Source organism: Pezoporus occidentalis, unplaced genomic scaffold (assembly GCF_034315485.1).
Source record: "Pezoporus occidentalis ecotype Australia unplaced genomic scaffold, CSIRO_AGI_Poc_V1 ctg128, whole genome shotgun sequence".
NCBI classification, from domain to species: domain Eukaryota; kingdom Metazoa; phylum Chordata; class Aves; order Psittaciformes; family Psittacidae; genus Pezoporus; species Pezoporus occidentalis.
Window position 1 is genome coordinate 47,831 of NW_026913082.1, and position 27,949 is coordinate 75,779.

Below are 27,949 nucleotides of genomic sequence, written 5' to 3' on the forward strand. Positions count from 1 at the left end.
GTGGCCTTTTCCTTCTCACTATAAGGTGTGGCACGCAAGGAGCAGTTTCTCATCCTTGTTGCCTGGAAATCACTTTCTGACTTTGACCTCACCTCACTGTTTTGGGGGACAGGAAAGCCAGTGGGCAGGAGGGAAAACAAGGGAGAAAGACTTTTTTCCCTGTGACATTGTGTTGCACCTGGGTGACAGGACACAGTGAGCTCCCATGCTCGTTTTGAGGTTCTAGGGTAATGGATTTGCTGTTGATGAACTTCTGAGGGGCACATGTCATGGAGAGATTCACTGAAGTGCCTGTTCCTATAAATTCACATTTCACTTTCCCATTATTTGAGTGGAAATTTGTGCTCAGACTTGCATTTTGTAATACCTTTATTTATGTTGGGCTACTTTGCAGGTCAAACTGCCAGACTCGGAGGGGAGGCGGGTGTTGCTCTGTGTGAGTAGCTGTGAAACTGTTGGGGCTTTCTTTTCCCTGGCTTGGGCCTTTCTGTCTCTCTGGAGTCAGCCTGGCTGCCTTCTGGGAGGGAAGAGCTGATGAGGCATGTTACTGATGAGACACATACTTTTTCCTTCTCATTTTGAATCCCTCCATTTATTACAGGTCACTGGCATGGGAACGTATGAGAGCTTTTGGCTACGACACACAATTCCTGTTGTTGGGAGTGAACAGCCCTGTGTACAGCCTGCAGCACAATGACGAAGTAGCTCAATTTGATCAGCTGATTTCCCACAGTAGTTAAAAGATGTGGTTTTTCTATAGTGTTTCATTCTCTTACGAAACAAACTCCTTCATTCTCAGCTTCATGAGGCCCCACATTGCCTGGTATAAGGAATCCATGGAAAACATTAGTTGTTTTTCTTTGGGCTTTAGAGTGGTCATAGTCATATATTTAAGATTTTTTTCTCACTAACACTGAAGTCCAGTCTGCTGCGTACAGGAACCAGGATAAATTTAAGAGGCAATGGCAGAGTGTGGTCCCCACCACTCATAGTCAAAACAACCACCAGGAAGCACTCAGCATTTCTCTGCTGCAGTTTGGTATCTAGCAAGAGAACTGAAAAGGAAGAGAAAGAAAAGGAGACATGTCTCCTTTAGTAGAGAAGAATAAATCAGTCCATGTCTGTGGACTGCTACTCTTCCACAAGCTTCCAAACATGCCTTAGGAAGGGATCTATGGGATCCTGTGCTTGCAGGACATGCTCTGCCCCATGAGCTGGCAGTGAACTGGTAGGAAATCTCACCCAGCAGCACTGGGAACAGCCCAACAGGTGTGGGAAAGGTCCACAAAACAGATGAGGATATATAAGGCTCCTACAAGGAAAAGTTGTAGAAGGGAAAAGTACAACACAGAGAAGGGATTTGTAAGCATCATCCCATGAGGAATATCCTAGGAGAAGAGTGGTTGTGGGTAATAGTAGGCAGCTGCACAGGCAGCTCTGCTCCCTTCCTGCCCTGTTCCTCCCTCGAGTGCTTGTTAGTTTACCTGTTGGTACATTAAAGACTCATCATTGCTATAAACTCCCGCAGAGCTCTCCTTAATCACCACCTAAGAACACTGCACAAGTAGCTGATGCCTGTGTTTTGAAAAGCCATTATTGGGCCAGTAGTAATACTATTACTGCCTTAGCTAACTCCTTCAGCAATGTCATTTTAATCACCTTAGTGTATAATACGGACCTGATTCTTCTGATGTAGCAAGGGCTGTACCTTCAACCTAACCCTCTGTGGGATGCACAGCTTGAAGCCAGCAGCTAATAGCTTTCTTCTGGTGTTTGCAAGCCTGGTTGCCTTCTTGATACAACTGTTGTGACCAAACACAGATGACCAGGCTCAGTGCAGGGAGGGATGAGGTGAAATGCAGTGGCCTGGGACGCACAGAACATCACAGCTGCTCTCAGGAGTCCAGCCTGGCTTTCTGCTCCATGGGTCTATGTCTTCTGCTACCCAGCCCCAGCTGCCCCTTCCCGAAGCACAGGGTAATGAGAAGGGACCAACCACACTGAGTTTTTAAGCTGGGTTTGTGAGAAGACAGATTGTCATGTTAAACAAATATAGTTTTTAAAAAGCTCAATATCATTCCCTGGGCCGTGCCCCATCTGGGCCATTAAATCTGAAAGGGGTAACTACAGCTGTGTCAAAGCTGAGCGCCGAAGCTGCTCCTCACTGTTTGTACTACCAGCGATTGGCAACAACTCCCATTTTCAAACATCATTTTCTTCTCCTCATTTCCCAGTGCTGCACTGTATCGACTGCAAGCACGGCAGGGGGCTGTACACTGCTAAACAAAACAGTCTTTGAGACTTACAAAAAGAAACCCCACCAAATGCATTTCCTAACCCCTTTGCATCCTCTGTGTTTCAAGCCCTAAGTTACCTGATGACAGAAGATGGGAAGGGCTGCCTATCGTTAGCCAGTTGGCTTTTTGTTATCAATCTAATGAAAAGGTGGTGTGGAAATGAAGCAGGACAGCTCAGCTTCCAGGGCTCCAGTGCTGAAAGTTTCCAAGAAAGCAAGCATCTTTTCCAAGGGAATGGGTAAAAAAAAGCCTTTTGAGTTAATCCAGCATTTCTTTTGATTGGCCCCTTGGTAATCTGATTAAATTTGAGTGCAGATGTTCATGCTTTCCTTCACAGAATACACCCAGTGCTCGGGAGCAGGCTAACTGTACTGTGCTTCCTCCTTGCCACACCGTTCTTGTTACGGTTGTGCAGCAACATATGCTAAGGCCTTATTACAAGGGATTCCTATAAATGGCATAAAGGATTAATAATGTATTTATAACACAGCTTTGTTTTAGTATAAAGTGATCTATAAATTTGTAATAAATGTTTTATAATGTTTTTGTAGCCTGTTATAAATGATAAATGGGAGACTATAGATGCCGCATCAAATATTCATGCTGCATTGTGTGCATTATTATGCTGTTACTGTTCAGGAAACCATTAATAATAAAGTGAATGGAGATGTAAAAGTTGCTGACATGCCCAGCAAGCCATTTATAATGAAATGTATAATCCTTACCATAAAGTAAATACATTGGCCGGTGATTGTTGATGAAATGAGAACACACTGAATTATTTGTGAGGTATTTAGATATTAATGTATATTATCCATATCATGTCATAGAAACACCATTAATATATGTATTATTAATTATTTTAACCTAATTTATAGGCAGCTCTTCAAGCGTTACCTTGTCTCTTCTGCTCTTTTGTCAGCCGCATGAGGCCGGGTGAGTTACGGCGTGTGATGTGCATGTCATGGGGCAGCCGTTGTGTTGGTGATGCTGATGCTGATGCTAGCCGTGGCCAGGACAGCACCAAGGCGAGTGTTTGCCTCACCCCCCATCCCCATCCGTCCCCTTCTGCAGGGACAGGGGCTGAAGGTGGCCGCAGGTGATGGTAACAGCCCATGGCCGGCTCCCCTCCTTCCTTAGCCACGACGAGGCCTCAGGGCACCCGTGCTCCATCCTCCCTCCTCCTCCTCACACCTCCCTGAAGAACACTTGGTTCTCTGTGTGTGGGCGTGGAGGAAACACGGCAGAAGCCCAACGTGTGGGACCCCCGTGTCGGGGGTGCAACCGCAGTATACCCGCGCCCCGCCGCTTCTCCCCCGGCTCCGCCAAGCTCGGCCCCGGGGCGAGGCCCTGCGGGGCCTTCGCTGCCCGCCCCTCGCCCGCCCCTTCCCCGCCTCCTGCGCGGCGCGGCGCGGCCGGACGCCACACACCGGCGGGCAGCGGCCGGGCCGGGCAGGGCGAGGGGGTCCCTGAGCACTGCCGCCGGCTGCCCCGGCCCGTCGAGGCCATGGCGGCCATCCAGAACCTGCAGCTGTGGTGCAAGCAGCAGTGCGAGGGCTACCGCGATGTGAACATCACCAACATGACCACCTCCTTCCGCGACGGCCTCGCCTTCTGCGCCATCCTCCACCGGCACCGGCCCGACCTCATGTGAGTACCGGCGATGGGCATCGAGGACAAGGCCTGGGCTGCCGGCTCGCCGGGGCTGGGACCCTCGATGGGCTGCCGTCGAGCCGCGGAGCAGAGCCCACCGTGGGCCTTCGCCTTCCCTCAGCCCAGCCGCGATGCCAGCTCCTCATGGGGAGATGCTGTGGGCTGGCGGCTGGCGCCAGGAGCTCTGCTATAGCACCCACGCTGAGGCTCTCCAAGTGGAGAGCTGTGCTCTCACTACCCACACGCATTCCTCCCCTCCCCAAGATTTTCCCTTTTTCCTTCCCTCCGTGGCTGGGTTATGCATGTTTAAAAGCGTCTTTTTCCATTGCAAAACAAGTCCAGACATTGGTTTGGGGGGGAAGCGTTTCCTCCTTTGCTGTTGGTGTTTGCTTAGGCTGGGCTTTCCTTGCGCAGCCCGACGGCAAGCTCGGCTGTGTGTGGGGAGGCGAGGGCTATTTGACCAAAATACAATAGAAGGGCAGGGCTCAGGTTCCTGCACATCACTCCATTTTCCGATCTATTGCTCTGTCTGTGGGAGGTGAAGTGTTTTCCAGCCCTTGCCGGTGCCATTGCTGGCGCCCTGCGGCTTTTGACCTGTTGCTGCCTAAGTGTTAACATCTGGGAAGGTGAAGAGCCAAAGGGAGACGTAGGTCCTGCTTCCTCGTTGGTTTGGGTTTGTTTTGTTTTGTTGCTTCTGGGCTCTTTGGACTTTGAGTTGTGGGGGAGTTGAGAGGGGAGGTCAAGGCAAGGGATGTGCACAAAGATTGCCCAGGATTATTGATTTAAGCTTAGGTCTCTCCCACAAGGCAGAGGACCACATTGGGTTGTCTGTGCTGCGGTTTTCCTCCTATTCCTTGAATTCCGCCTTTTTCCTTGTGCTCCCAGAACAGCCAGACGCTTGAGTTTGTGTGTAGAGATCTCTGACAGGTCTGTTGCTTCTGGTGGAATCCCGAGCTCTCTTGGTCTTCTCTCCTCTTGAAACTTAGCAGAGGCACTTAAGGCACACCTTCTGTAGTCCCAGTGCTTGGGCAGTCACCATGGTGTTGCTGTGTATGGCTTCCTGCCATGCCGTCATGTCCACATGACTCCAGATGTTTCCTTTCCTTCCTTTGATTCACAGTCCCAAAGATACAGAATACCAGAGCAGAAAGGTTGATGTGACCAGGAGGTGCTCCTAGAGGGATCGTGACTGCTTCCTGGCCAACTCTGCAGCTGGTCTGTCCAGAGCATGGGTTTACACAGGGGCTCAGCAGCTGAAGAGCTGGAATAATCCTGTTGATCAGTTTAGTGTGTTGTTTATAATCCTTGAACTGTGCATACACATATCTTAAATAAATCCTCCTGTGCTGAAGAGGGAAGATGTTCCTTGTGGCGTCTCCCTGTTCCCATTCATTTTCTTTTATGATGGAAGTTCTGCCTGGCTTTATTCAGGACCTTACAGAAGCGCTTCTGACTGGGGCCAGCTCAGCAAAGACTGCCTGGAAGTTAAAGTAAGAGAAGCTTTTATCAGCAGCCTCCCTCATCAGTGTCAGTGGTGTAATGCAGGAAAACACCAGGTGTATCCTTGGCTGGGCAAAGTCCTGCTGGAAGGAAATTATGCTTTCAAGTGGCTGGGGCTGCTGGGTGTCATGTGTTGGATCCTGGGACTGAATGCCTCTGCCATTCTCCATCTAGCTCTAAAAGCTTCTCAGTGTTGATAGTACAGGAGCCACAGGCAGAGAAGTGCAGCTGGGTGCACATGTGGCTGTGACCCCTGCTTCCCAAGGGTTTGGAAGTGGTTTGCCCTGAGCTTCTCCCCTTTGCTTCTAGTGAAGATCCTGGTTGAAGATTAAAAGCATTGTACTGCGAATAAAACTAGGAAAGGATAAACTGGTGTTTGCAGCAGCTCTGCCGTGTTAATCACTTGCAGGACATGATTCAGTCACGGCAGCAGAGTTTTGCAACAGTGAGTTTTCTGTCATGGTTTACACAAATGCCATTCTTTGGCTGAGGAGTGCAGGGGATTTCTCCTTGCAGAAGTTCCCAGGAAAACTTCAAGCAATTACGAAACATGGTCATAATCACAGGCTTCTCTTGTAGGGTATGGGGCTGCTGGGGGTCTCTCCTCCCCCTTCCTGTTTTCTTGCTGGAAAGCATATGGAAAATATGATAGCTTCCCTCAGACTTGCCTGATGTTGGTTTGTATGCTACCAGTGAGCAGGGCAGGCTGTGTAAAATCAGAAATGCATTTCCCACTCTCTTCCCACTCACCTAAGGATGCTGTGGGGGAGTGAAGATGAATGTTGAATCACCATGGAAATTCATTTCTCTTTTGTCCCAGCTAAAGAACGCTCCAGAGCCAGCCCCAGCCAGGCACGCACGTGTGTCAGGCAGGTCCCAGCCCATTCTCTGGGGTGACTGCAGAGCCCTGAGGCTCCTCTCATCAGAGGGACGTGCAGCCTCGCAGCAGCGTGGTGAGAGGCTGAGATCAGAGCTGCTGCATGCGATGGCCATGGCTGTGCAAGTTTTAGTGGCCTTGGCTGATAAGTGAGTTAGAAGAAGCTGGGGAGCTGTGCGCCCTCACTCCAATATTAATGCCAGATGTCAAGGAAAGGTTTTGATTAAGCTGCTTCTCCGTGGGACCTTGCTCTTTCCCAGCCTGCGGGCTGGTGTTCAGCTCCACGTTCTGGGAATGGACTGGTTGTGAAATCCCCCTTGGCAGCTCAGCAGCCCAGGGTGCCTATTCCAGCAGCGTTTCCTGGGCTGCTGTCAGCTCAGCAGGGCAGGATGGGGCCGACAGTCATCAATACAGATAGGAAGGGCCCTGGCTGTGCTGAGGATGGGTTGCACTCTCCATCCCCTTAGCAAAAGGCTGGGGTGGAGCAGAACTGCTGCCCGCTTAGCCTCCATGGGGTTGTGGATTGTGTGATGGGCATAGATAAGAGGAGGATGGGTGCTGGGGTCAGTTGTTCGTTACCCCCAGCAGCACACTGAACAGAGCAGTGTGGAGCAGGCGCTGCTGAGAGGAGAATGAGCGCATTGGGGCATCTTCCAATTGGGATTCCCGGCTCTGTCCTCTCCGCACAGGTTGTTTGCACCTCCAGGAAGAGCACAGCTGAAAGGTCCTGTTCCCAGCAGAGCATGCTGGATTTGAGCCCTCTGTTCCAGAACTGGGACCCTGGCAAAGGGTGTTTCGTTCTTTTTCAGTGAAATATCTTATTATCTAGAGAGAAGATAGTACAAAAGTGCTGAGGGGCAGAAGCTTTTGGTACCATCACTGCTCTGGGATTCCCCCCCTCCCGAGTCTCCTCCAAGGTCAAGTTTACAACCTAGTTAGTAATTGCAGCAGCAGCAGCAGAGATTCCTCCTCTGGAAGCACATGTGGTTTGCGAGTACTGGGTCTGTGCAGCTGGAGCTGTGGGTGGTCAAGGAGGTTTGTGGTCATGAGGAGCACTGGGCCACTTCTTTTTGCTAAGAGAAGGGTTATTTGGGGAGCTAAAAGCTTCACTTGTATTCCTGCGCTGGTGAACTCCACTCTGATTTGTTTCCAGCACTGGAGGCCCTCTCTTGGGTCAGATTATATTTCTCACCTCTTCCAATTAATTCAGTTGCCTGTGTTTTCTCAGCGGAGAACTCCTTCTCCATTTGTATTATCTTTGCTTTCTTAGGATTACATTGGTCCAGAGAGCTTTGATATTCCAAGATAGGAGTTGCACCAGCAAGATCAATTTCCAAAAGAAATATTATGTGCAAGCAGTTCACCTGACTAGCCAGGGAAGAAGTGATGCTGAGCGGGCAGGAGGCTCTTGAAATGACCAAGTAACCTGGTTGTTTGCACTCTCCTTTGGGGTTTCAGACATTCAGCATCAAGAGATTTGGGTTTTAGGTCTCTTACATGCCGTGCAATGTGAAGCTGCATGCACACCAGCAGAGCAAACAGCATTCAGCGTGGCTGAAGGCCACTGACCGACAATGAGTAGTATGTTATGTCTTATGTGTCAGCATGACCGAGTGAGCTGGAGCTCCCCTTTGCTCTTGCAGGTGTTTTCCTGCATATCCCTGCTACAGAGACTATTTGGGAGCAGAACCAGGAGTGAGGCCAAGTGCTGCAACCATCTCATTCTGCTGGCTCTTAAAGAGCACTGATTTTCTTGTCTGACACAACCAGGATGATTGTATTTACCACTGAAACTTTCTGTGATTGTTTCTGTTGCTCTTTTTAATCCATTGTTTCAGGGAAGGGAAATCTCCGGGCAGGAGCGCTGCTTGAAGGAAAAAGCTCTGCAAGTCCCATTGATTTTGCACAGGAAAGAGTATATGATTTAGAGGTGGGATGTGCCTTGTCTTTATGTGCTTCTCGGGGGAGGTTGGCCTTTGGGTCTTATCTGTCGTTCATTCTCTCCTTATCCCATGTAGCAATTCCACATGCAGGAAGCAGGGAGGAGGCGCAGGCTGTGGTATGGTGGACAAACCTAGTTGAATGTGCCTCTCTTATGTATAATGTAATGCTCCACTTTCTGTAGTAAGTTGATAAAGGACCTGGCTTGCTCCTTGCTGATACAAGTCATGGAAAAAGTTCCCCTGCTGCGCTCCAGATCATGTGTTTGTCTCATGAATAGGTTGCTGTGGGCCAGCTTTGCCCTGGCTTTCACACTGTTATCCTGGCTCCTCTTAGAGCTGAGAGGCTGGCTAACAGGGGTAGGTCCACATGGGTTATGAAGGTGCTACATTCGAAAATGCAAAGTTGGTCTCTAGCCTTTTCTGCTTATCAGTGAGAATTTCCTCTCTGATACCAGGCGTTTGCTTCAGCTCTGTGCTAGTAGGTACAAGGATTGTAAAGTGAAACTGGGTTATCAGAAAGGAATTGACCCTGCCCGCTTGCCTGGGCAGAAGGAAGCGGTGTTGGAGAGCAGGGCTGGCAGCCAACAGGCAGTTTTGTATTCCCAATTTAGCAAGTGACAGTCACTTTAAAACAAAGCTGACGGTGGCTGTTTCCTAGGCGAGGGACATGCTCTGCTATGGGTGAGAAAGCGCATTGTGTTGTGGCTCTACTTCCAATAGCACAAACTCATTCTTCCCAGTGTTTTCTTGCCTGTCTTGCCCGGTCTCCACTTTCTGAGTTCCCAGCACAGCACAGAGGGAGGTGGCATCTGGGTTGGACCAAGAGAGGGAGAGAGCAAATCTGTAATAGGGGAGGAGGGAGGTGATGTCTGGGGACAGCAGAAAGGAAGAAGGACTGTTGACTTTGGCTTGTAACTTGCAAACAGTAATTGTCTCTTCCTTTTCAGTTACTGGTTCTGGTTACAAATCAAAGGAGACAGCCCTAGGGAAAGAAGAATAACATTTCTGCAGGCAACTTTGGTGTTATCAGCCACGCTGTTGTGTTGTGGGCAGACGTATTTCCCAGGCACGTTCCTAGTGCTGGTTTTGTGGAGCTCTGCCAGAGGACAAAAGAGGATTTGAAACCAGAACTTGGAGCTGGGGTCTCCCTGTGTGGAGACAACTTACAAGATGGGGAAAGAGCATGGATGTGACGGTTTGGAAAGTATTTCTGGGGAGAGAGTGTTGCAAATCTGGCTGGCAGGCACCAGTGTACCTTTTTGAGGTGGGAGAGGAGGTAGGCTTTCCATGAGTTAGAGGTTGCTCCTGTCTGTCTCAGCAAAAGCTCTGAATTTGCATGGGATGTCTTGGCCTCAGCACATCCTGACTGCGGGAGGCAGCCCTGCAAGGGTAGATGTGCCAGAAATGTGTTGTGCTGCCTGTGGGCAGATGGCTATGCCTGCTGAGCCTCCTGCACCTCTCTGTCCTGGGAGGTATAGCAGGTCTGTGAGTGTCTTGGATGGGATCTGACACAGTGCTCCCTCCAGAGCAGGAGGAGGTGCTCTGTCCCCTGGACCAGTGGGGCTCGGAGAGGCTTGAGAAGCTGGAAGCAGCATCACCAACCTGAGATTTTTCTCTTCTTCCTGTATTTCAGAAACTTCAACTCCCTCAGTAAAGAAAATGTGTACGAGAACAACAAGTTGGTAAGTGACTTTTAATGTTTTACTTGTGGTCTAGTCCATGACCTGGCACCTTGCTTATGTGCTTTAGCAGGTGCAGTGTGCTGAGTGTGCTAGACTCAAATCCTTTGCCTTATTCTGCATGTTTACAGCCTTCTGGTTTAGATGGCAATGTCTAGGCTTGCTGGCTGCTTGAAAGCACCGTCAGACCATTCACACTTCTTCACTGGCCTCACAGGATTCCTGTGTCCAGTGTGTCCTGTGACAGCAGGGACTCAGAAATGCTGGAGCACACGATGCTCCTGAGGGATGAAGCAGGAGCTGGGAGGTAGCTGGTGTGAGAAGGGAAGTGCACGGAGTCCTCCCCCAGTTCTCATTACTGGCACAGGGGATGAAAGCTGCTAGAAGGTGGAGACATCCTAAAACCTCATCCTTTGGACGCTTCGCTCCAGGATGGGATTTGAGTTTCTCTTCTCTTCACGAAGAAAAGAGCAGTTGAGCAGGCCAGGCCCCCTCCTGCACTGGATTCAAGCATGGGCTTAGTGCTCCAAGGAAGGTTTTTTTTTCCTCCCTCTCTCCCTCACAAAGAGAGAGCCAATGCATTAAAATGCTTGTCTTCCCTTGGCATTGCTCCACACAGCTTCGTGGCTGCTTGGCAGGAGCCTGGGATGTGAATGAACCACGGCAGCTTACTCTTGTCTGGACTGGAGGAATGACATCCTCTGACGCAGTGAACTGTCTGAGGTGGTCCTTGCCTCTGGGAGAGCTAAACTCACCCTCTGCATTCCTTAGCTTCCACTCCCATTCAGCCCCAGCCATGTTCACAGTGCCTGTGGCAGACCCCTCTCTCCCCAGCCTGGGGCTGCAGGCTGGGACCAGTTATTCACACCCTCTGGGGTTCAGCCCTGCATGTTCCCCTCCTCTAGGTGAGAGTCAGACCACGCGTTTTTGCCCTTGAGGTTTGGTTTTTGGCTGGCATCAGGGCCTCTTTGCCATGGATGGTCATCCTGGCCAGAGTGCTGTGGAGCACGGAGTGTTCCTCCTTCCCCAGCTGCGCTGATGGTGTCTCCTCTGCTGGCAGCTTTGCTTGTCTCTGGGAAATGAGCTGTATGAGCTGCCTCCAGTGCTTTTATTAATGAAAAGCTGCTTTGTGCCTCTCATATAAAGAGTTGCTGCCTCCTTTGTTGCAGCCTGTGTTTCCCCCACTCCTTCATTTCTTAGTTTCTTCTATGTCCTTTATTTTGCTCTCTTCCTTATTACCCCTGCTGTAAGATGACTTGTCTGTGTTACCCTTTCACCGCTGCTATCTTGCTAGCTTGGCTTTCGCCCCTCCATCTCCCTGTGGGCTCCCGGGCTGGCCTTCTCTCTCAGACTCATCTCCATCCTAGCTCTTACACTTGCTCTGGCTGCTCTTGGGATATGACTGGGTCTGATTTCTCCCAGTGCTATTCCTCTGCTATTGTTGAGGCGCTCTTTGATGCCTCACTGTTCAGTAACTTCTTAGAAGCTGCATTATTCAACTAAAAACCTCGTTTGAGCTGCAGTTTGCCATATAAGGTCTTCTGCTGAGGAGGAATTTGTCACTTCTCGAGTGCCAAAAAAACAACCCACAAGCCCTAGAAAAATTCCAGTTGGTGGCATTTTCTTGCCTAAGATTTCAAATATGTATAAAGAGGAGAAAGGGTTCTAGCAGCCTTAGGTCCAGTTTTTTCAGTGCTAATGGGCGGTGGCATGGTGCAGCAGATACAGTGGTGATCTGTGTCACAGGATGAGGCAGACTCAAATGGCCTCGAGTTTTATCACTTTGCCTCCCCTATGCACAATGGCAGCAGTGGCATTTACCTCCTTGTGAAGCACTTGGAGCTGCAGTGGTGAAAAACGCTCTGCAGAAATAACATGTTGCTGCTCTAAAGGCCAGCCTGGGCAGGCAGGTAGAGGGCAACTGGGCCATGTTAGGTGGTGATCTTGGATCTCCAGGCAAGAGCAGTTCCCAGGAGCACAAGGATGCTGCAGGCACCGGGGAGACTACATGTAATGCTGCTCTCTGCAGTGCTCACCTGGTTCTGGCCAAACCAGTTGTGTACATGGAGCATCCTCCTCTTTGAGATCCAGGCAGCCCTCACACTTGTTCTATGCCCGTTGCACTTTCTCACCCATGGCACTGTGTGGCAGGAGGTGGCGTGGTCTGTGTTGCTGCTAGACTGCACACTGGGAATGTCCAGCAAGAAAACTCCACTGGTCAGACCAGTTGTGCAGCTAGTGCAGAGGGGAACACCCCAAAGAATATATGGAGTACCAGGCTGTGAGGCAGGCGAGTGCCAGGCTGGGCTGGCAGCACGACACAACCAGAGCTAACTGGCTGAAAGCGTTTTTAATGTCAGCTCAGTTACATTTTTACTGGGCTACCCAATGGAAAAAAATGGTAATTATCTTGCTGTAAAAGAGTGGCTGTTTGTTTCTTCTAAGCAGGAATGGTTGGCTTGTACACCAACATTGTGGTGTGTCCGTGCCAGAGGTCAGATGTGGAGGGTTTTAATATGTTCAAGCCTTTCTTTAACCCTTTCACTGTGGGCTTCAGCGGTAGCCATCCTCTGGTTCTGTAAGGGCTGTTTTCCTTTGTTGTGTTGGCATTTCCAACGGGATGCTCCAAAAGGAGGTGGAAGGGATTTTTTGCCTAAAAGCTAGGAAGGAAGAGGGCTGGAGAAAGTCCCTAATAAAGCCCTACAGTGATTTGAGCAAGGGCAAAGCTGCTTTATGGATGTTGCAATATTTTTTTTGTCCTCTAGTAAAGGCTCTTGCTCAGAGGCAAAAAGGAAATAGCTTTTGCCTCCTTTATCTGACTTTGATCCTGCAGTTTCAAAGCAGAGGGCAACACAGAGAGGAATATTGGCCCCAAATATTGGCAGCGTGGAGATGGTTAAGCTGGAAGGGAGATAAGCATCAGGAATTCTGCATTATTCCTCTCTTCTCCCTCTCTATAGTCTGGGAGAGAGGGCTCCCCCCTGCAGCCCAAGATTCCCCCTTTGTTAGATGGGGAAGAGCAGGCAGAGGTAGGCAGGAAGCTTTAACCTTTGCACAGCACATGGAGGTAGAGAGCTGCCTGCAAACACCCAGCAGTGCACCGTTAACTGGGGAGCCCTCCAGGTTGGGCTGGAAGCCTGGAAGCGAGTCTGCCAGCCTGGACTGACACATCCCCTTCTGCTAGGCCTCGCTCTCGGCAGCTGTGCCTAGCCAGCTAGAGGCAGGCTGGAGGCAAGCAGGGGAAGCCCAGGTGAGTTCCTGTGCAGTGAGCTATGGCCAGCTTGCCAGGCCAGATTTTTGGCTCCCTGCCTGGGTTTCTCAATGCAGTGGCTGGAAGCCATGACTCCGCTGGTTCCTGCATGATGTAGGAGTTAAACTGGTGCAGCTGTTCCCCAGTAGAGTTATTATTCAAGTGGGGCCGTTTGCAGTGATGTTTCCTACTTCTGATGAGGACCAGTTCTGTTGCCTGGGCTGGACGAGACCCCTTTTGTTTTCTCCTTCCTTCTCTAGGCATTTCGAGTGGCAGAGGAGGAGCTGGGGATCCCAGCCTTACTGGATGCAGAGGATATGGTTGCTCTGAGGGTGCCAGACAGGCTGAGCATCCTCACCTATGTTTCCCAGTATTATAACTACTTCCATGGACGGTCTCCTAGTAAGTACCATATTCCCTGGAGGGGTGGGAAGGATCAGGGCTTAATCCTGTGCTTTCCTTTTGCCTCTTAACAGCTTGGAAAAGCAAATTAGACTGCACAGAGGCCTTTTGGTACCACAACTATTTCAGTGGGGGATCTGAACTCTTTACACACCAGACTACAGTAGCACCAGCGGAAGGGCACGGGGCCATGCAGTGTCTTTAAACTAATGCCTTAAAACATGCAATACAATCTAAAACTTCTTATGGTCCAGCCAGTCGGGAACACTGAAGGTTTCCCTCCATGTTCCCTATCTCAGCATTCCTTTCTTGAGCACCTCCATCCCTGCTTCAGTCTTTGCCACACCAGAGGGCTGGTATGAACAGAGTCTAACAAGGCTGAGCTTGTCTGTGAGGTTATGCCAACGGAACAGCATCAATGGTAGGGCTTGTACAACAAAGCAATAATGATAGAAGGGAGTAGAAGAAAATAGCTCCTTGCCAAGCTGGGGTAGATGGCTCTATGTCAATGACCAGTGGAGTGCATGGAGCTGGTCCTGGGGTTGGGTAAGGAACCAACTGAGAGCTTATGGGTCAGGATTAAAGGGAGGACATGAACAGGTGACATTATAGTGTGGGTTTGCTACAGGTCTCCTGACCTTAGAGCAGCTTCCAGTGCCTAAAGGGGCCGACAAGATAACTGGAGAGGGGCTTTTTATAGGGGCAGGTAGTGACAGGACAAGGGCAAATGGCTTTAAACTGACAGAGGGGAGATTGAGATGAGATCTTAGGCAGAAGCTCTTCCCTGTGAGGGTGGTGACACTCTGCCACAGAGAAGCCATGGCTGCCCCATCCCTGGCAGTGTTCAAGGCCAGGTTGGATGGGGCTTTGAGCATCATAATCTAGTGTGAGGTGTCCCTGCCTGTAGCAGGGGTTGGAACTGGATGAGCTTTAAGGTCCCTTCCAGCCCAAACCAGTCTGTGATGATTCTCTGATTAACTGGTGTAATACTGATAACAATTCTTTCAAACATAAAACAGAGCTGTCAAGGCATTATATTCACGTACTGGAGAGTTTATGTGGGCTCACAGGAGCGTTGTTGTAGGCTTGGTTTATATTTGGCTCTAAGCTCATACAAAATGAAATAATATGATAAGCCAATTTCACAGGTTCCTCCAGAGGAAACTTCAGAAAGTGGGCCATGAATGACTTAACTGGTTAAGGTGAACCTAGATGGAGAAGATGGATATGTATTGAAAATGTCCTATATCTTGGGAAAAAAAAAGAAGCACAATTCAGTCTGAGAGCTGCTTTTAATGTCTAAACTCTTCCCCCTTCTCCACCTCTTTACACATTTAAGCATGCCTTTTCCTTCACAACCTCTTCCCTCTCCCTCTTCATTACTTTTGTTTCTTGCCTTAAACCCATTCTGATTGAAGTCAAACAAATCCCATCGTGTTTGTGCCGAGTGGTGAGAATCTGGGTCAGTCTGAGGTCTTTACCCCTTTCCCTCTAGCTTCTTACATACCACGTCATCAAGCACAGCGCATTTTTATACTCTCTAGTGTCCCACACAACACTCTGGTTGCATTCCTGTTGCTGGGGTGAATGTACATGTCTGCAAACGAGACCAGCCAGGAATGTGCCCTCTGACACTAAGCAGACCCCTGGTATCATAGTCGTGCCCTTTGAAAGGGCTCCAGCAGGACCATGAAATAAGCAGGACACAGGAGGCCAGAGAGGGTGAGCAGCCAGTATTTTATTGAGGTCATGCATTTATGGAAGAGTAGAGCTGAAGCCACCAATCTTTGTGCTGGGCTTTGGGAACTCACTGAATGGCACATGTGGGAAGTGAGGAGGCAGCATGAGACTAAACCCTTTGCTGGGCTGGCTGTCACCAGCCCACTGGTTGCTGCTGTAAGAGAGCCTTGGGTGTTTATTTGGATAGCTGGCTTTCTTGAGGGAAGGCTGCTGGGAGCTGGGCTTCCTCTCTGCTCTCTGCCCAGACTCTCTTTACTGAGAAGGGTATAAATCTCCTTTTAGATGGGTGATCATTTAATTGGACACTCTTAAAGTGAAGCTGTGACTCAAATATCCCACAAGGAAAACAGACATTCAGAATAAAAAGTGGAGCAAAAATAACATCCCCATGAGAGAGATGAGGGGTCTTGTCTGTAAAAGCTGTGCCTGAAGCCTTATTTCCCAGGGAACTCTCCCTGCATTTTCCAGGGCGCAGGGTGTCATTCCTTCCTCGACTGAAGTGTGTTGGAGGTTCTCTTTTCTTCACTTTGTGTGAATTTAGAGGGTTTTCTCTTTCACCTGCGAAGAAAATAGGATTGGGTGGAATTACCCATTTTTGGTGGTCTTTTCTGTTATTTAACCTGCATGCTCCACGAGAGTCCCAGCTGGGGTGTGGGATGGACATCCACAGCAGTGAAGGCTCAGGGTATGTAGGAAGCCTGGAGCATGGTAACCTAAACAAAGCAAGCTCTCCATGCTTCAGTTCCTCAGCTGTAATACCTAACAGCAGTGTGTGTTTCAGTGCTAATCAATTCCAGCCAAACTGTAGTCGAGGTACAAACCCAAGGTGCTGTCCACACCATTGATGGATGGTGTTTTGTATTCTTCCACTTTCTAAATCCCCCTCCATGGAATTCCCTGAGAAATAAAAAATCAGCAGTTTCAGCTGAATGTTGCTAAAATTCACTTGTTGCCTCTTGTCCCTCAATCCACAACAGAACTGCTTGTGAAGGAAGCCTGTGTCTCCTTGTATGCTTTGCTTGTTACCCATCAGGCACCTCTGGATCTCCTTATATTGTAAACTCCATCTAAGCCCATGGGTTTGCCTTATGTTTCCTTCAGATCTTTCTTCTTCCTTCCAGTTGGAGGCATGGCTGGAATCAAGCGTCCTTCCTCTGAACCTCAGGAGCAGCCTCTTGGGAAGAAAGCTGTTTCCGAGCCTCCTAAGCCAGTGCCACCAAAGCTGCCTCCTGCCCACCCACCAGCCAGAGCTAAGCCAAAAGAAACCTCCCCCGTCACCACGGTAAGAAATGTGTTTTGGGGTGTTCTTTATACCTTAAATCTGCTCAATGAGCTAGGATATTGGGCTAGTTCAGTGCTCCTAGTGGTAAGGACTTGATCTCTAAATTTTCTGCTCGCTATGGGGGATTTAATCCAGAGGCCTGGTTACTGCACAGATTCAGGTGGGAAATCCATCAGAGAGCTGGGATTCATCTCGTGGTGAACAGGACATGGGTGTCATAGGACACAGCTGTGCTGTTCCTAGATCTTGGGGATGGAGATTTGTAATGGAATGTGTTATATTGATTAAATTCTTGAAAACAGTTTCAAGACAGAGTAGGGAAGAAAACAGGGTGGAAGAAGGGAAGATCCGCTCTCGAAATGGTAAAGCCCTTTCCCAGCTCATTCAAATCAGAGACCTCTGCACTTCAGCACCAGACACCCTGGTCCTCTGGTTTTGTGGGAACCAGTCCCCCTTACTCTACCTTCTTGAGGGCTGTTCCTCTTTGTATGAGCAAGGGTTTGGTGGGAGCAGGGATTTTCTGGGTATCACTTCTTTATCCTAGCCAGCTATCATGCCAAACATTCGCCTGACTATGGGAGTTCCATAGCTGTATGTAGGGCCACAGTGCTGCCTACTCACCACTGCTTCTCCCCACAGAAAGGGGTCCTGGCAGACAGCGGGAATATCCCAAGCAGCAGCTGTGGGGTTTGTGGGAGCCATGTACATCTGGTGCAGCGCTGCTTGGTCGATGGGAAGCTCTATCACAGGAACTGCTTCAGGTACAGCTCTTCGGATTTGGGATGTGTTGATTGCAGAGGGTTCCTTTGGGACTGGAGAGAGACTGGTGTGGGACGTTTTGTCAGAGTGGAGGCAAGCTGGACCTGCTCTTGACCTGTCCATAGGGGAAACCCTTTGCCCAGGCCTGTTTTCATCCACACATTTCCCACTTCAGACCTTGCTATCAGCAGCTCCTGGTTTTGGTGCCTGAGGAATGTGCACACAGGGTCTGCTCACTGCCAGTGTGGTACCTTCACCCTCCCTCTGCTGACAGTGGAATCCTGCCTGCACTCTCAGCTGCATGGCAATGGCTTCCCAGTGCTCTGGAGGATGTTTGCTGAGATTTTTGTATCCACAGGTGCAGGCAGTGTTGGAACATGCTTCTTCCTGGAAGCTACAAACCTGGGCCTGAGCCCAACACGTTCATCTGTATCAGCCACCAGCAGCCAGACAGTGTCCAGATCTCTGGTCTCCGCAGCACTGGGAGCAAACCTGAGAGTACCCCAGCCCCTTCTGCTGCCAGGGCTTTCCAGAAAGCAGCAGAACCCAAGAAACCAGAGCAGGTGTTGAAGAAACCCAGCCAGGAAGGCCTTGCTAATTCAACCAAGCCATCTGTTTCATCTTCTGGAAGCTCTGGCTTCAAAAGTGTAAATACTCCATGGTCCTCTTCAGCTGTACATAAATCAGATGACTGCAAAGGTACCCCGTTAGGAAATAAACCAGATCATCGTGAAGGTGCCCCCCCAAGACCTCCTTGGACAACCTCCACAACAAAAACACAGCAAGCCCGAGAACATTTCTTTCAGTCATTGGAGTCTTCCAGCAATAAACCCTCTGACACTAAAACCCAAGTCCTTTCTCATGGCCCTGCTAAAACTTCCTCTGCCAAAACCACTACTGAGGTCCGTCCAGTGAATGCTGCGAAGGAACAGGCACGTAACCATATTATACAGGCTCTGGCTGGATCAAACACCTCTCCAAATAAGCCAGGAGGACTCAGTTCCACTGGCTTCTCAGCATCCAGCAGGTGAGTACTATTCCTCTTTCCCTTCTTAGTCCCAAGATGATCATTGTGGTAACTTGGAGAAGTCCCAGTCTTTCTTCCCTTTTCCCTGCCTGCTTTTGTGGCTGAGATTGAAAGACATGTAGAGGAGCTAATCCAAGTCTTTGGAACAGAGGCCAACAAAAAGGTCCATCCTTTCAAAAAGACTGACTAGGTTGTTCTTTCTTGCAGTGGCAAATTTTCTCCCACCAATTCTCAGTGGCAGAGTCCAGCTCCAAAAGCACAGCCCAGCAAAATAGGGTACACAGCACTAAAACAGGAAAAGATTACAGACCCTCTGCCCAAGAGCCAAGCTGCCAGCAGCAAACCTGTTAACTCTGTGCACAAGCCAGAGTCAAAAGGCATCAAAGGTGAGGATGACTGATTCACATACAGCTCTGTCTGGACCCAGCACGCCATCTCTGCGCCTTTCTCCTGGACCAGTACAATGAATGTGTCAGTGACTCTTATACTTTCTATCTGTACCATCACATAAGAGTTTTCCGAGTTCTGGGGCTCCACTTATCCCTGTGCAATTGCTCCCTCTAGCATGGTGAGTTTTTCTACTCTGATGACTTCCAGGTATTTGAATTTGTGCTAGCTGTCAACAAACATTGGGATCATGGTGGATTTCAGAGGCTCAAGTACACTTTTCCACATGGGAGAACTTGATGAAACTTCAGGATGATTCCGTGATTGCAGCTAGGGCTCACCCAGCTTCCTTGTCTCTGGTTTGCTGCAGTAACATCGAAGTATCTGCCTCAGTGCATGGCTTAGCTCCTAAGATCCTCCTGAGACTTAAATCTCCTTGTTTCTTTTGGTTGAATCTGCTGTTATCTTGCTATGTTCCTTTCTTTAGGAAGCATGAGTGCTGGTGAAGACAAGTCTGAGAGCCCATCAGACTGGAGATCTCGGTTGAAGCCTGTAGCATACAAGTGAGTGTCTTGGAGCTGGTGGTTCTCCATGACAGGCTAATGGAGATGTCCAGGCTTGCATCTGTGTTTGTTGCTGCAGGTCTGCGTGCACATAGGAGGAAAGAGCTCCTGTGTTTTAATGCTTCTGTTTTCAGCAATCTGATGGAAAAGGGAAAGGCTTTCATTTCTGGGTGAGGGAAAGCATGTTTCAAATTGCTGGACTCTGATTGGAAAAGTGAGACCAGTTGGAGAACCAGCCTAGGATGTCTAGAACTCTTCCTGTAGACCATTCTGCAAGAGGGATGGTTTCCTACCTTTGTCTTTCTTCTTTGCAGAGACCAAAGAGGCACTGAGAAACCTACTGGTAGCTCCCAGGTGGGAACAGGGAGTCCAGAACACAAGGAGACAAAGCCAAGCCCATTAGTTGTCCCATCAGCAAAGCAGGACTCTGGTATGAAGGATATAAGCTTTGCCTTCATTTTGCTAGTTAGGCAGGGGACAGACATTAGGTGCTGCAAGGCACAGGTAACGTGTTGATTGAAATAGTGCCTTGCTTTCAGGAACCTTTGTTCTTTGCACCTCCTTTGGCCCTGTGGTGACTTTATTTGGAGAGACATGCTTCCCCAAGGAGAGGGACTGTGTCTTCACAGGGTGCCCTTCTTCTAGCAAGATTTCACTTACTGTCTCTTGCATAAGTGTGTAATGGTGAGAAAACCCCATGGTGGTTCCAAGCCATTTATTCTTCTCTTCCACCCATCTCCTACTCTGGCCTTGTAATTGGTGGTTTCTCCCTGTTTCCTTTGGGTTTGTGCCCCTCCCTGTCATCTAGGGCTCGAAATGAAGGTAGCTAGTGATTAGTGCCAGAGATGCTGGGCAATAAAGGGATTTTTGGGAGATGAGGGTTGAAATTGCTTACCCCAAACCTGTCTGTGCTTCTTAATCCAGCTTCATCTGGTGGATTCATGAAGAAGTTGATCCCCAGCTCGGATCTTGTCAGGAGCTGTCAGAATTCAAAGCAAGGCTGGGAAGTCCCTGGGGGCTCAGCCAAGAAGGAGGAAGAGGGCAGCCAGTTGAAGAAAAGCACTACCGCAGGTAAGGTCTCTTCTGCCTGCTTAAAGGCACCCTTTCCTTTGCACTGTCAGGGAACAGCCTGACTGGTCAGTGTGGGAGATGTGTCCCTGAGTTTCCTGTGGCTGTAGTCATGGGGTAAAAATCTGTGTCCTTAATTCTTATTAGCCCGCTTGGCCTAAGCAGGAACCAGCCAGGCCAGAGAATTCAGTGGGAAGGGAAGAAATGAAAACAGGGATTTGCCAAGGTCACTGCCCTGTCATTCTTTACACTCAAAGCTATGAAGAGGACCATCTCCTCATTCGGAGAACTGGGATCTAGCTGATATCTCTTCCCTTCAGTTGAGTGGGTTTGGAAAATGAAAGGAATGCAGGGAACTGTAAGCCAGAGTCTCCAGCTGGCGGGACCATGGTAGCAGCAGCCTTGGCTGCTTTCCTTCTTGGACATTCAAAGATGTCCTGACCGGTTCTGACTGGTTTGTTCCTACCCTTAATCCAGTTTTTTCTGTATGTTCAACCAGAGCTTTACTGTGTACCTCTCCTCTTTTGCCTAGTTGTTTTTGCTCCTATGTATCCCTTCAGAATGTAAATGAAACTTCCTGGAGCTTACCTGGTGGTTGCTGCTGTCCTGTTTGCTCAGCTTGTTTGATCTCCCCTTTTCTTACCCCAGTTAGCTCTGTTTTATCTGTTTATCAGGGCTCAGCCCTTGCTCAGATGTTTGTCTTGGAGCAAACAGGATTGGTCCTGGTGGCACCGTGGCCTCCAGCTATAGTATTTGTTAGCTGGTTCCAGCATTGTCCTTAGCCTGCTCCTCTGATAGCTACAGAGCATTCAAACTCCAGTTGCGTTGTCTGTTTTAAAAGTGTACCGTGGCTCCACTGCCCAAAACTTTCCATCTCCTTTTTCCCCAGACTCGGCCACAAGGATCAGCATTACATCCTTCCCAGGAAGTGAGCTGTTAAGATAAGGGAGGCTGGTTTTATATCCGTCTTTCTCATGCTTACTGATTGCTGTTGGGGAGTGTCTGCTATGGGAAACTTTTCCCAGCAGTCTCCCCCTGTTTTTCCACGTGTGTGCGAGGCTGCCATCCCAAAGGCTGTTCTCCTACTGCTGTCACTTGGCAGCCTGCGGATTAAGGACAGACCTGTTGCTCCTCTGTATAAGCCTTTACCTCAGCATTCAGAGACACGCTGTGAACAATCAGCTACCATTCCTGCCCTTAATCCTCTGTGCATTGAGTGGGGCTGTGGATGGTGAGCATTTCTGTAGATCACTCATTTTCTTTGGGATAAGCAGAGTTTTTCTTTTGAAACAGGGTTTTCTTTGAGTCATTTTGCTACCTGTTCCTCTCCAGTGACCTTGGTCTTCTTGTGATCAGTGGTGCAGCTTTCTGCTTTGGCTGAAGGTGCTGTAGAGATCACTCAGAAGAAGCCTGGAGATGCTGAGCTGGGAGAGGGAGGTTGTTCAGGCAGTAGCAGCAGACTGCTCATGGCAGGCCAGGTCCCTCTTGGAGGAACCTTTAGGAGAGGTTGGAAAAGAAACCAGGTTGGACAGGGCTTGAAGCAACCTGGTCTAGTGGAAGGTGTCCCTGCCCATGGCAGGGGTTGGAACTGGATGAGCTTTAAGGTCCCTTCCAACCTGAGCCATTCTATGATTCTCTAAGTGCAAGTCGCAAGTAGCATACAGGGCAGCAAACCAGGAGCATCCAGAAGGAAAAGTACCCTGACAAAGGCCATCAGTGCAGGGACAACACAGCACATTGCCATGTGCAGCAGTGTCTCCTTTTGCAGTCTTCCTGAAAAACACAGTAGAGTAAGGCCTGGGCAATTGGAGAGGTGTCCTTGAGTGCTTCCTCGAGTCAACACCAATTGCCAGAGACTCTCAAGAAGCTTCCTGAGTCTGTCCTGTGTTTCTCCTTGTGTATGCTGAGCCTGCACTGCTGCTGCTTTTCTTACAGCTATGCTCTTTTGGTACTAGAGTTTTCCTTCCTTATCACATCATCCACGTATGCCTCTGTTCTCTCTCTGTAGTAATTATCCAGCCCAGCCCCTCGGGTATCCGAATACCTCACACTCTTCTGTAGTTATCCTTGCAGCACAGTTGGGCAGAGGAAGCTGAGGCACAGTGGAACAAATACACATTGCAAAAAGAATTGATTTTAATAGGTGTCCAGGGCCTAAATAATGCTGTGTAGTGGGGCCTTGGGGACTTCTCACCTAGGAAGTGTTTTGTGGAAGGAATTGAACCTTTGTTTCCTGAGACCTATGATAAGGTCCCCTAGACCATCTTTATTTACTGAGTATTTCCTGCTACTTCTTTTTAAAGGACCACTAGAGGGGTATTTTCAAGTATATCTTAGTGTTTCCTCTGACAATAATCCAGTATTTCTGTTCTATCCTTTGGAAGCTTAATAAGGGGTGGCTTTTGCCACAATAAGTATCTTTGAGTTTTAACAAGGTAAAGAATGAACATGGAAGTCAATATTCTTGGGTGGAAGATTGAAAGACACAGCTGAGTTAGGTGACTGGCTATGCCCTGGGGATGAAAGCAGCACCCTGTGACCAGAGGGTATCTGAGTGTCCAGCCATAAGGAGTAAATCAGGCCGTGCTGTTTCCTGTGGATGCATCTCCCACCTTAGTCAAGGGTGCTGATGCATACATGTTATCAGTGGCGTGGCAGGGATCTGTTGTGCTCTGGTGGTGTAGGCACTGTCCCACACCACAAAACTGTGTAAAGTATTTTGTGGAATTCTTTGGGTTTATGTTTTTTTTCCGTTCTAGTTAAACCCTCTGCTCCGAAAAGTACCCAGAGCCCTGAAGCAGTATCCCCAACCAAGGTATGGCTGGAAACCAGGTGTAAGTGGAACAGGCTGGGGTTGTTGGGTGTCCTGTCGGAGTGCTTGCCCACTTATATGTCAGTTTGGGACATAATAAGACGCTAAGGCAGCTTGTCTTATTGTTTGAATTCCCAAGGAACGGATAACAGAGAGCCCAACAAAGTTCTGGTAGACATTGTGTCTCCCAACAAAGGAGGGAGAACATCTGTGGAGTGACAAGTGTGGGTAGATCTTATTCTGTAACGTGTCAGTGGCCACCACGCTGATGGCTTGGCCCTTCCAGGACATGGCTCTGCAGCTGGGCTCCTGATGTCGTTTCCTATCTCGGTTGGAGCTGTGACCTCAGTGGGAAGTCTGAGGGCACTGAGCTGTATTTGGTCCTACATTTGTTTTTCTAGCTGCACCCAGACTACCTCCCCGAAGAGGAAATCCAGGGCAAGGTGCGTGACATTGAGAAGCAGCTGGATGAGCTGGAATTGAAAGGAGTGGATCTGGAGAAGCAGCTGCGTGGCTGCGAGGGAGGTAAAAGAGACTCTGGGCCAGCTCTGATACAGTGGCGAGGTGTGAAGCTCGTGTCTTACCTCATGGCATTCTTGGCTCCGTTTCTAGGAGCTCTTGCTATGTGTGAGACACCAGGTTGCCAAAAGTGCCTGGTATAGCAAGATAAAGCCCTGGGAATTTCAAACCCTGTCTGGCTGTTTCCTAGCCTATTGTTTGAGGAAGGACTTCTGTTTATTTGGCTGAGGATCAGGGAGTTTGGGAGTGGAAGGCTGCTATTGATCTGACTGATCTGATCTCAAGCCAGACTGGTTGTCATGGCTGGCTCCAGTTTCACAGGGGTTAGTGGATTCATTCAGAATGGCAGAGTTGAGCTGGCCACATGGAAGATGAGCTGGGTGCAGAGTATCTGTGAGCATCTTCCTTGGATCTGCAGGGAGTGATTTGCATCCTTTCCTTTGTACCCAGGAGTACCAAAATGAACTGTAGCTCATCACTGCCTGTAGCTCATATTAGTCATCCTGGGCTCTCCCTCAAGTATTGTTTGTTTGAGCCAAGGAGACTGAACTGGTGCATCTTCTGAAGGAATCTTTTGTCTCCTCTTGCAGATGAGTCTGAGGATGCTCTCATGGTGGATTGGTTCAAACTGATCCATGAGAAACAGCTGCTGCTCAGGCAGGAATCAGAGCTGATGTACAAGTAAGTACAACCACAAGTTCACCCATCTGCTTGTGCGCTTCACCTGGGAGCAGGAAGCAGTGAAAGGAGAAGGAGTGCGGCAGCCCCCCAAAATAGTGTGCCAGTTGGTGGGATGAGGGAGACTTGAGGATGTCTCTGGGAGAGCTGCCAGCATCCTGATGGGCCTTTGAACACTGGTGTGCACCCAGGGCCTGAGATGAGCTCATGGGAGGGAGACTTCACAGATACGATGGAGGAAGATTTCCCCTGACCCACCAGCTCCTGCCCAGGTAGTGGGCAATGCAGAGGGAAGGCTTTAGCATGATGAGAAGGGTTCAGCTGTGGGCATGGAGGGGCAGTTACTCACCACATCTGTGCTTCCTTCCAGGATGAAACAGCAGAAGCTGGAGGAGCAGCAGTGGAACATTGAGATGGAACTGCGACACCTCATGAACAAGCCAGGTGAGGACTGGCTGCACTGCAAGTCCTGCTGGCCCCAGGCTGTGTGTAGCCCTCCACTTCATGTGCTAGCCCTGGGATGCCCTTCAGATCCAAATGACACTGCCAGGGACTGCAGTTTCAGTGCAGGATGTCTCCTGACTGCACTGTTGAGCTGTCAGTTGCAGACTCCCTGTCACCTCCAACCCACCTGCACTGGATGTGAGATGTGCCCACGAGCATGAGGATAATTTGGGCCTGTGAGAGGGGCTTGCTGGAGCAGGGTGGAGGCAGGAGCCACAACACAGAGGTAACTAACCTATAGCTGTGAGACGGGCTTTCCTTGTCTCGTGCAGAGGAGCTGAAGACGCACAGGGAGAAGGAGCGAGAGAAGGAGCTGCTGGAGTCGTACCTAAACACGGTCAATGATCGGAATAGCATTGTGGAGTGCCTGGATGAGGACAGGCTCAGGTGAGGACCCCCAGATGGTGGGAGATGAGCCAACACCAGGGATGATTTCCACTGTACTTCTTCCACTGCCCAGGCTGCAGGGGTGGAGGAATGGCTATAATCCAGACCAGCTCCATGCAAGATGGGCAGTGACCTGTCACCAAGCATCTCATCTTAAATGCTGCTGCCATTGCTTCCTTGGCAGCTGTTAGAAACTGAGATCAGGACCACAGCTATATTCAATGCTCTTTCAAGCTAATGCTGCTTTGAACTGTGAAAAGAAGGCCGGGGAAGAGAGAGAGAGGCTAGAGATGGGGAGGATGAAGGCAGTATGGGAGCTGCAGGAGAGCTCTGGGAATAGGAAGGCAGGAATGTGTTTGCTGCAGCAAGTAAAAGAACTGTAGCTGAAAGTTGGATCCTCCCCAAGCTCAAAGAAAGACTGCTGTGTCAAGTAGCTGGATTTGTACCTCCTGTTACTGACAGCAGCCTCTATTTCTTGACCTCAGGGCACCCACTCCAGCTGGAGTTGAGTAATGCCTCAGCTTTTGGCTGTGGCTTTGCCCAGGCCCATGGAGATAGCATTGCATTTGTCCCTGGTTGTGATGAGCACCCCCGCAGCACCCCAGGCCACTGGTGTCTCATCTCCTAGGGTGTGATGTTGCTTCACAAGTGGTGAACTCAGATGATTCATAGGCCAGGAAGGACCTCTCTGCTCCAGTGCTAGATATCCATGGTCTGGAAATCCCCCCACAGGCCCTTGCTCTCAAGGGAACCAGATGCAATTTGCTAATACGTAGGACTCCTCTAACTGCTTGTTTGGCTGTTTCTTTTCCTGCACCCTTCTCAGAGTGTGCTGTGGAGGTTTATCATTTCTGACTGGGGAGTTGTCTTTGCATGGGTTTTGGTGTCTACCACCTTGTCATGAAACAGCAAGTTTTCTAATGCCCTGCTGTTCCATTACAGAGAGCGAGAGGAGGACCAGATGTTGGCAGACATGATCCAGAAGTTGGGTAAGGGCCCATTGTACTCTGTGGAGCAGCACTGGGTGGTTCTGGGGCTGTCTGGGGTGGGTCTTAACCTGCTCTGTGCCTGCACCCTCTCCTGCAGATGGATCTCTGGCTCCTGGCTCTCGAGAGAAGAAGAACAAGTTCTGCTTATCCAGAATATGGAAGTCGAAAAATAAGAGTAAAGCTCAGGAGTGATGTTCCTTTGCCCAGTGGCTCAGCAGGGGCTATCATAGGTATGTTCCTTCCTCGCTGCTGCTTTCCTGGAGTCCTGCAGGACTGTGATGAGGTTCTTCTGCTCCCTGACATGGAGACTGCAGGTTTGTCAACCAAAGGGACAGTGCGAATCCCCTCTGGCCCTGGTATGGGGGTCAAGGATACCTTTCCCAGAAGGTGGACTTTAAAGAGTGTTTTCCTTCTTTGGATCTAGCTCAGAGCTGGCTTCAGCCCTGTTGTCAGCTCAGGAGGGCAGAGCTCAATTTGCCCAACCACTGCTCAGGTCATTGCATTCCTGAATGCAGGAGCATGGCGCTTCATGTCACCCCACAGTGCCCCACTCATGTCAGCCAGGGCTGCACTAAGGGCACTGTACTGGTCTGTAAAAGGGCTACAATCCCTCCCTCTCTGCATGTGCTGTGGCTCCTTGGCCAGGATCAGAGACACAGGGAGGTGCTATGGGGTGAGAGAGATTGAGGGTCTTCCCTGTTGTAATCTGGAGCTGCAGGCCCCACAGCTGGGAGGAGGCAGAGAGCAGAACCCCCTCTGTATCTGTGGGGTGGAATGTCCTAGAACCAGATTGTTTCAGCAGTAATGCTTTTGATTCCAGACCTCCTTTTGGGGAGTGTCTGCAGGCTAGTTTCCCAAAGCTCATTGCTTCATTCCCTCTGTGGGGGAGATGTGCAGCTCCCTTACTTCTCTGGCTGCACAGTGAAGCAGGGTTTTCCATTATGGCCCATTCTGCTGAAAATGAACAAAAATCTTCTTTTAATAACCTGGTGCTAATGGGGAGCAGAAGGACATTAATGGGTTTGCCTCATCCATGAGTTCCGCATGGGACCAATGCTTTTAGTTCCTGAGGCTCCGTCCCTGGGCAGCCAGCGCCCTCAAGGGGTGCTGCGGTTCGCATTGGTGAGACAAGGCGGGTACGAGCATGTCCTGGGTTGCTGGCAGTGAGTCATTCTACTCTCCCCTCCGTCCAGCGACTGCAGCCAGACGCCTGCCTCGTGTGGCAGCATCTTCTCTTCCCAGTCAACCTGTGGAGCGGGGATGGAGACAGGCGGGGAAAGGTCACATTCATTCATGATGCCTCTAGCTCCACTATGTGTGGGCTTCCCTCCTCCCTCCCAACCAGGTACTCTGAGGTTTCTCAGGGTCCTGTTCTCCAGCAGGGCCCGGGGTTTTGCACACAGGGGGTTTGCTGCCCGCTCTGCCCTGTGGCAAAGCAGAGGCGATGCGTCCCTTACCCACGAGGTGGCAGTGGGACTCTCTGTCCCAGGAAGCCTGCCCTGGGCACGGCAGGGCTGTGCTCGGTGAGGTACCAAGTGCCTGAGGGGTTCCTGGTGCCCACACTGTGTGTACATGTGCTGGGGCACCCTGTACCTGCGTATGCTTTTGTCCAATAAAGAACTGCTGGAGCACA

General features: G+C 49.8%; 1 protein-coding gene across 2 annotated transcripts; it reads left to right on the forward strand.

Annotated features, from left to right (window-relative positions):
- Positions 1-3,680: 3,680 nt before the first annotated feature.
- On the forward strand, positions 3,681-27,949 carry MICALL2 (MICAL like 2). Of its 2 annotated transcripts, XM_062607954.1 has the most exons (17): positions 3,681-3,947; positions 9,904-9,952; positions 13,460-13,601; positions 16,463-16,623; positions 17,263-17,384; positions 17,741-18,409; positions 18,617-18,795; positions 19,284-19,359; positions 19,674-19,789; positions 20,284-20,430; positions 23,187-23,242; positions 23,641-23,764; positions 24,349-24,439; positions 24,807-24,880; positions 25,213-25,327; positions 26,270-26,316; positions 26,414-27,949. In XM_062607954.1, exons 1-17 carry the CDS (start codon positions 3,805-3,807, stop codon positions 26,506-26,508), a joined length of 2,406 nt encoding a protein of 801 aa, XP_062463938.1. In that variant the 5' UTR covers positions 3,681-3,804; the 3' UTR covers positions 26,509-27,949. The 2 variants fall into 2 exon arrangements, with proteins under 2 accessions (XP_062463938.1, XP_062463939.1); XM_062607955.1 differs by lacking the exon at positions 13,460-13,601 and having other exon boundaries at positions 3,865-3,947.

Excerpts from the sequence above, each read along its gene's own strand:
- MICALL2 (XM_062607954.1), top strand. The coding sequence starts at position 3,805 with ATGGCGGCCATCCAGAACCTGCAGCTGTGGTGCAAGCAGCAGTGCGAG. Across the intron at positions 17,385-17,740 it reads TATCACAGGAACTGCTTCAG|GTGCAGGCAGTGTTGGAACA; the intron begins GTACAGCTCTTC and ends TTGTATCCACAG. Across the intron at positions 23,765-24,348 it reads GCTGCGTGGCTGCGAGGGAG|ATGAGTCTGAGGATGCTCTC; the intron begins GTAAAAGAGACT and ends CTCCTCTTGCAG.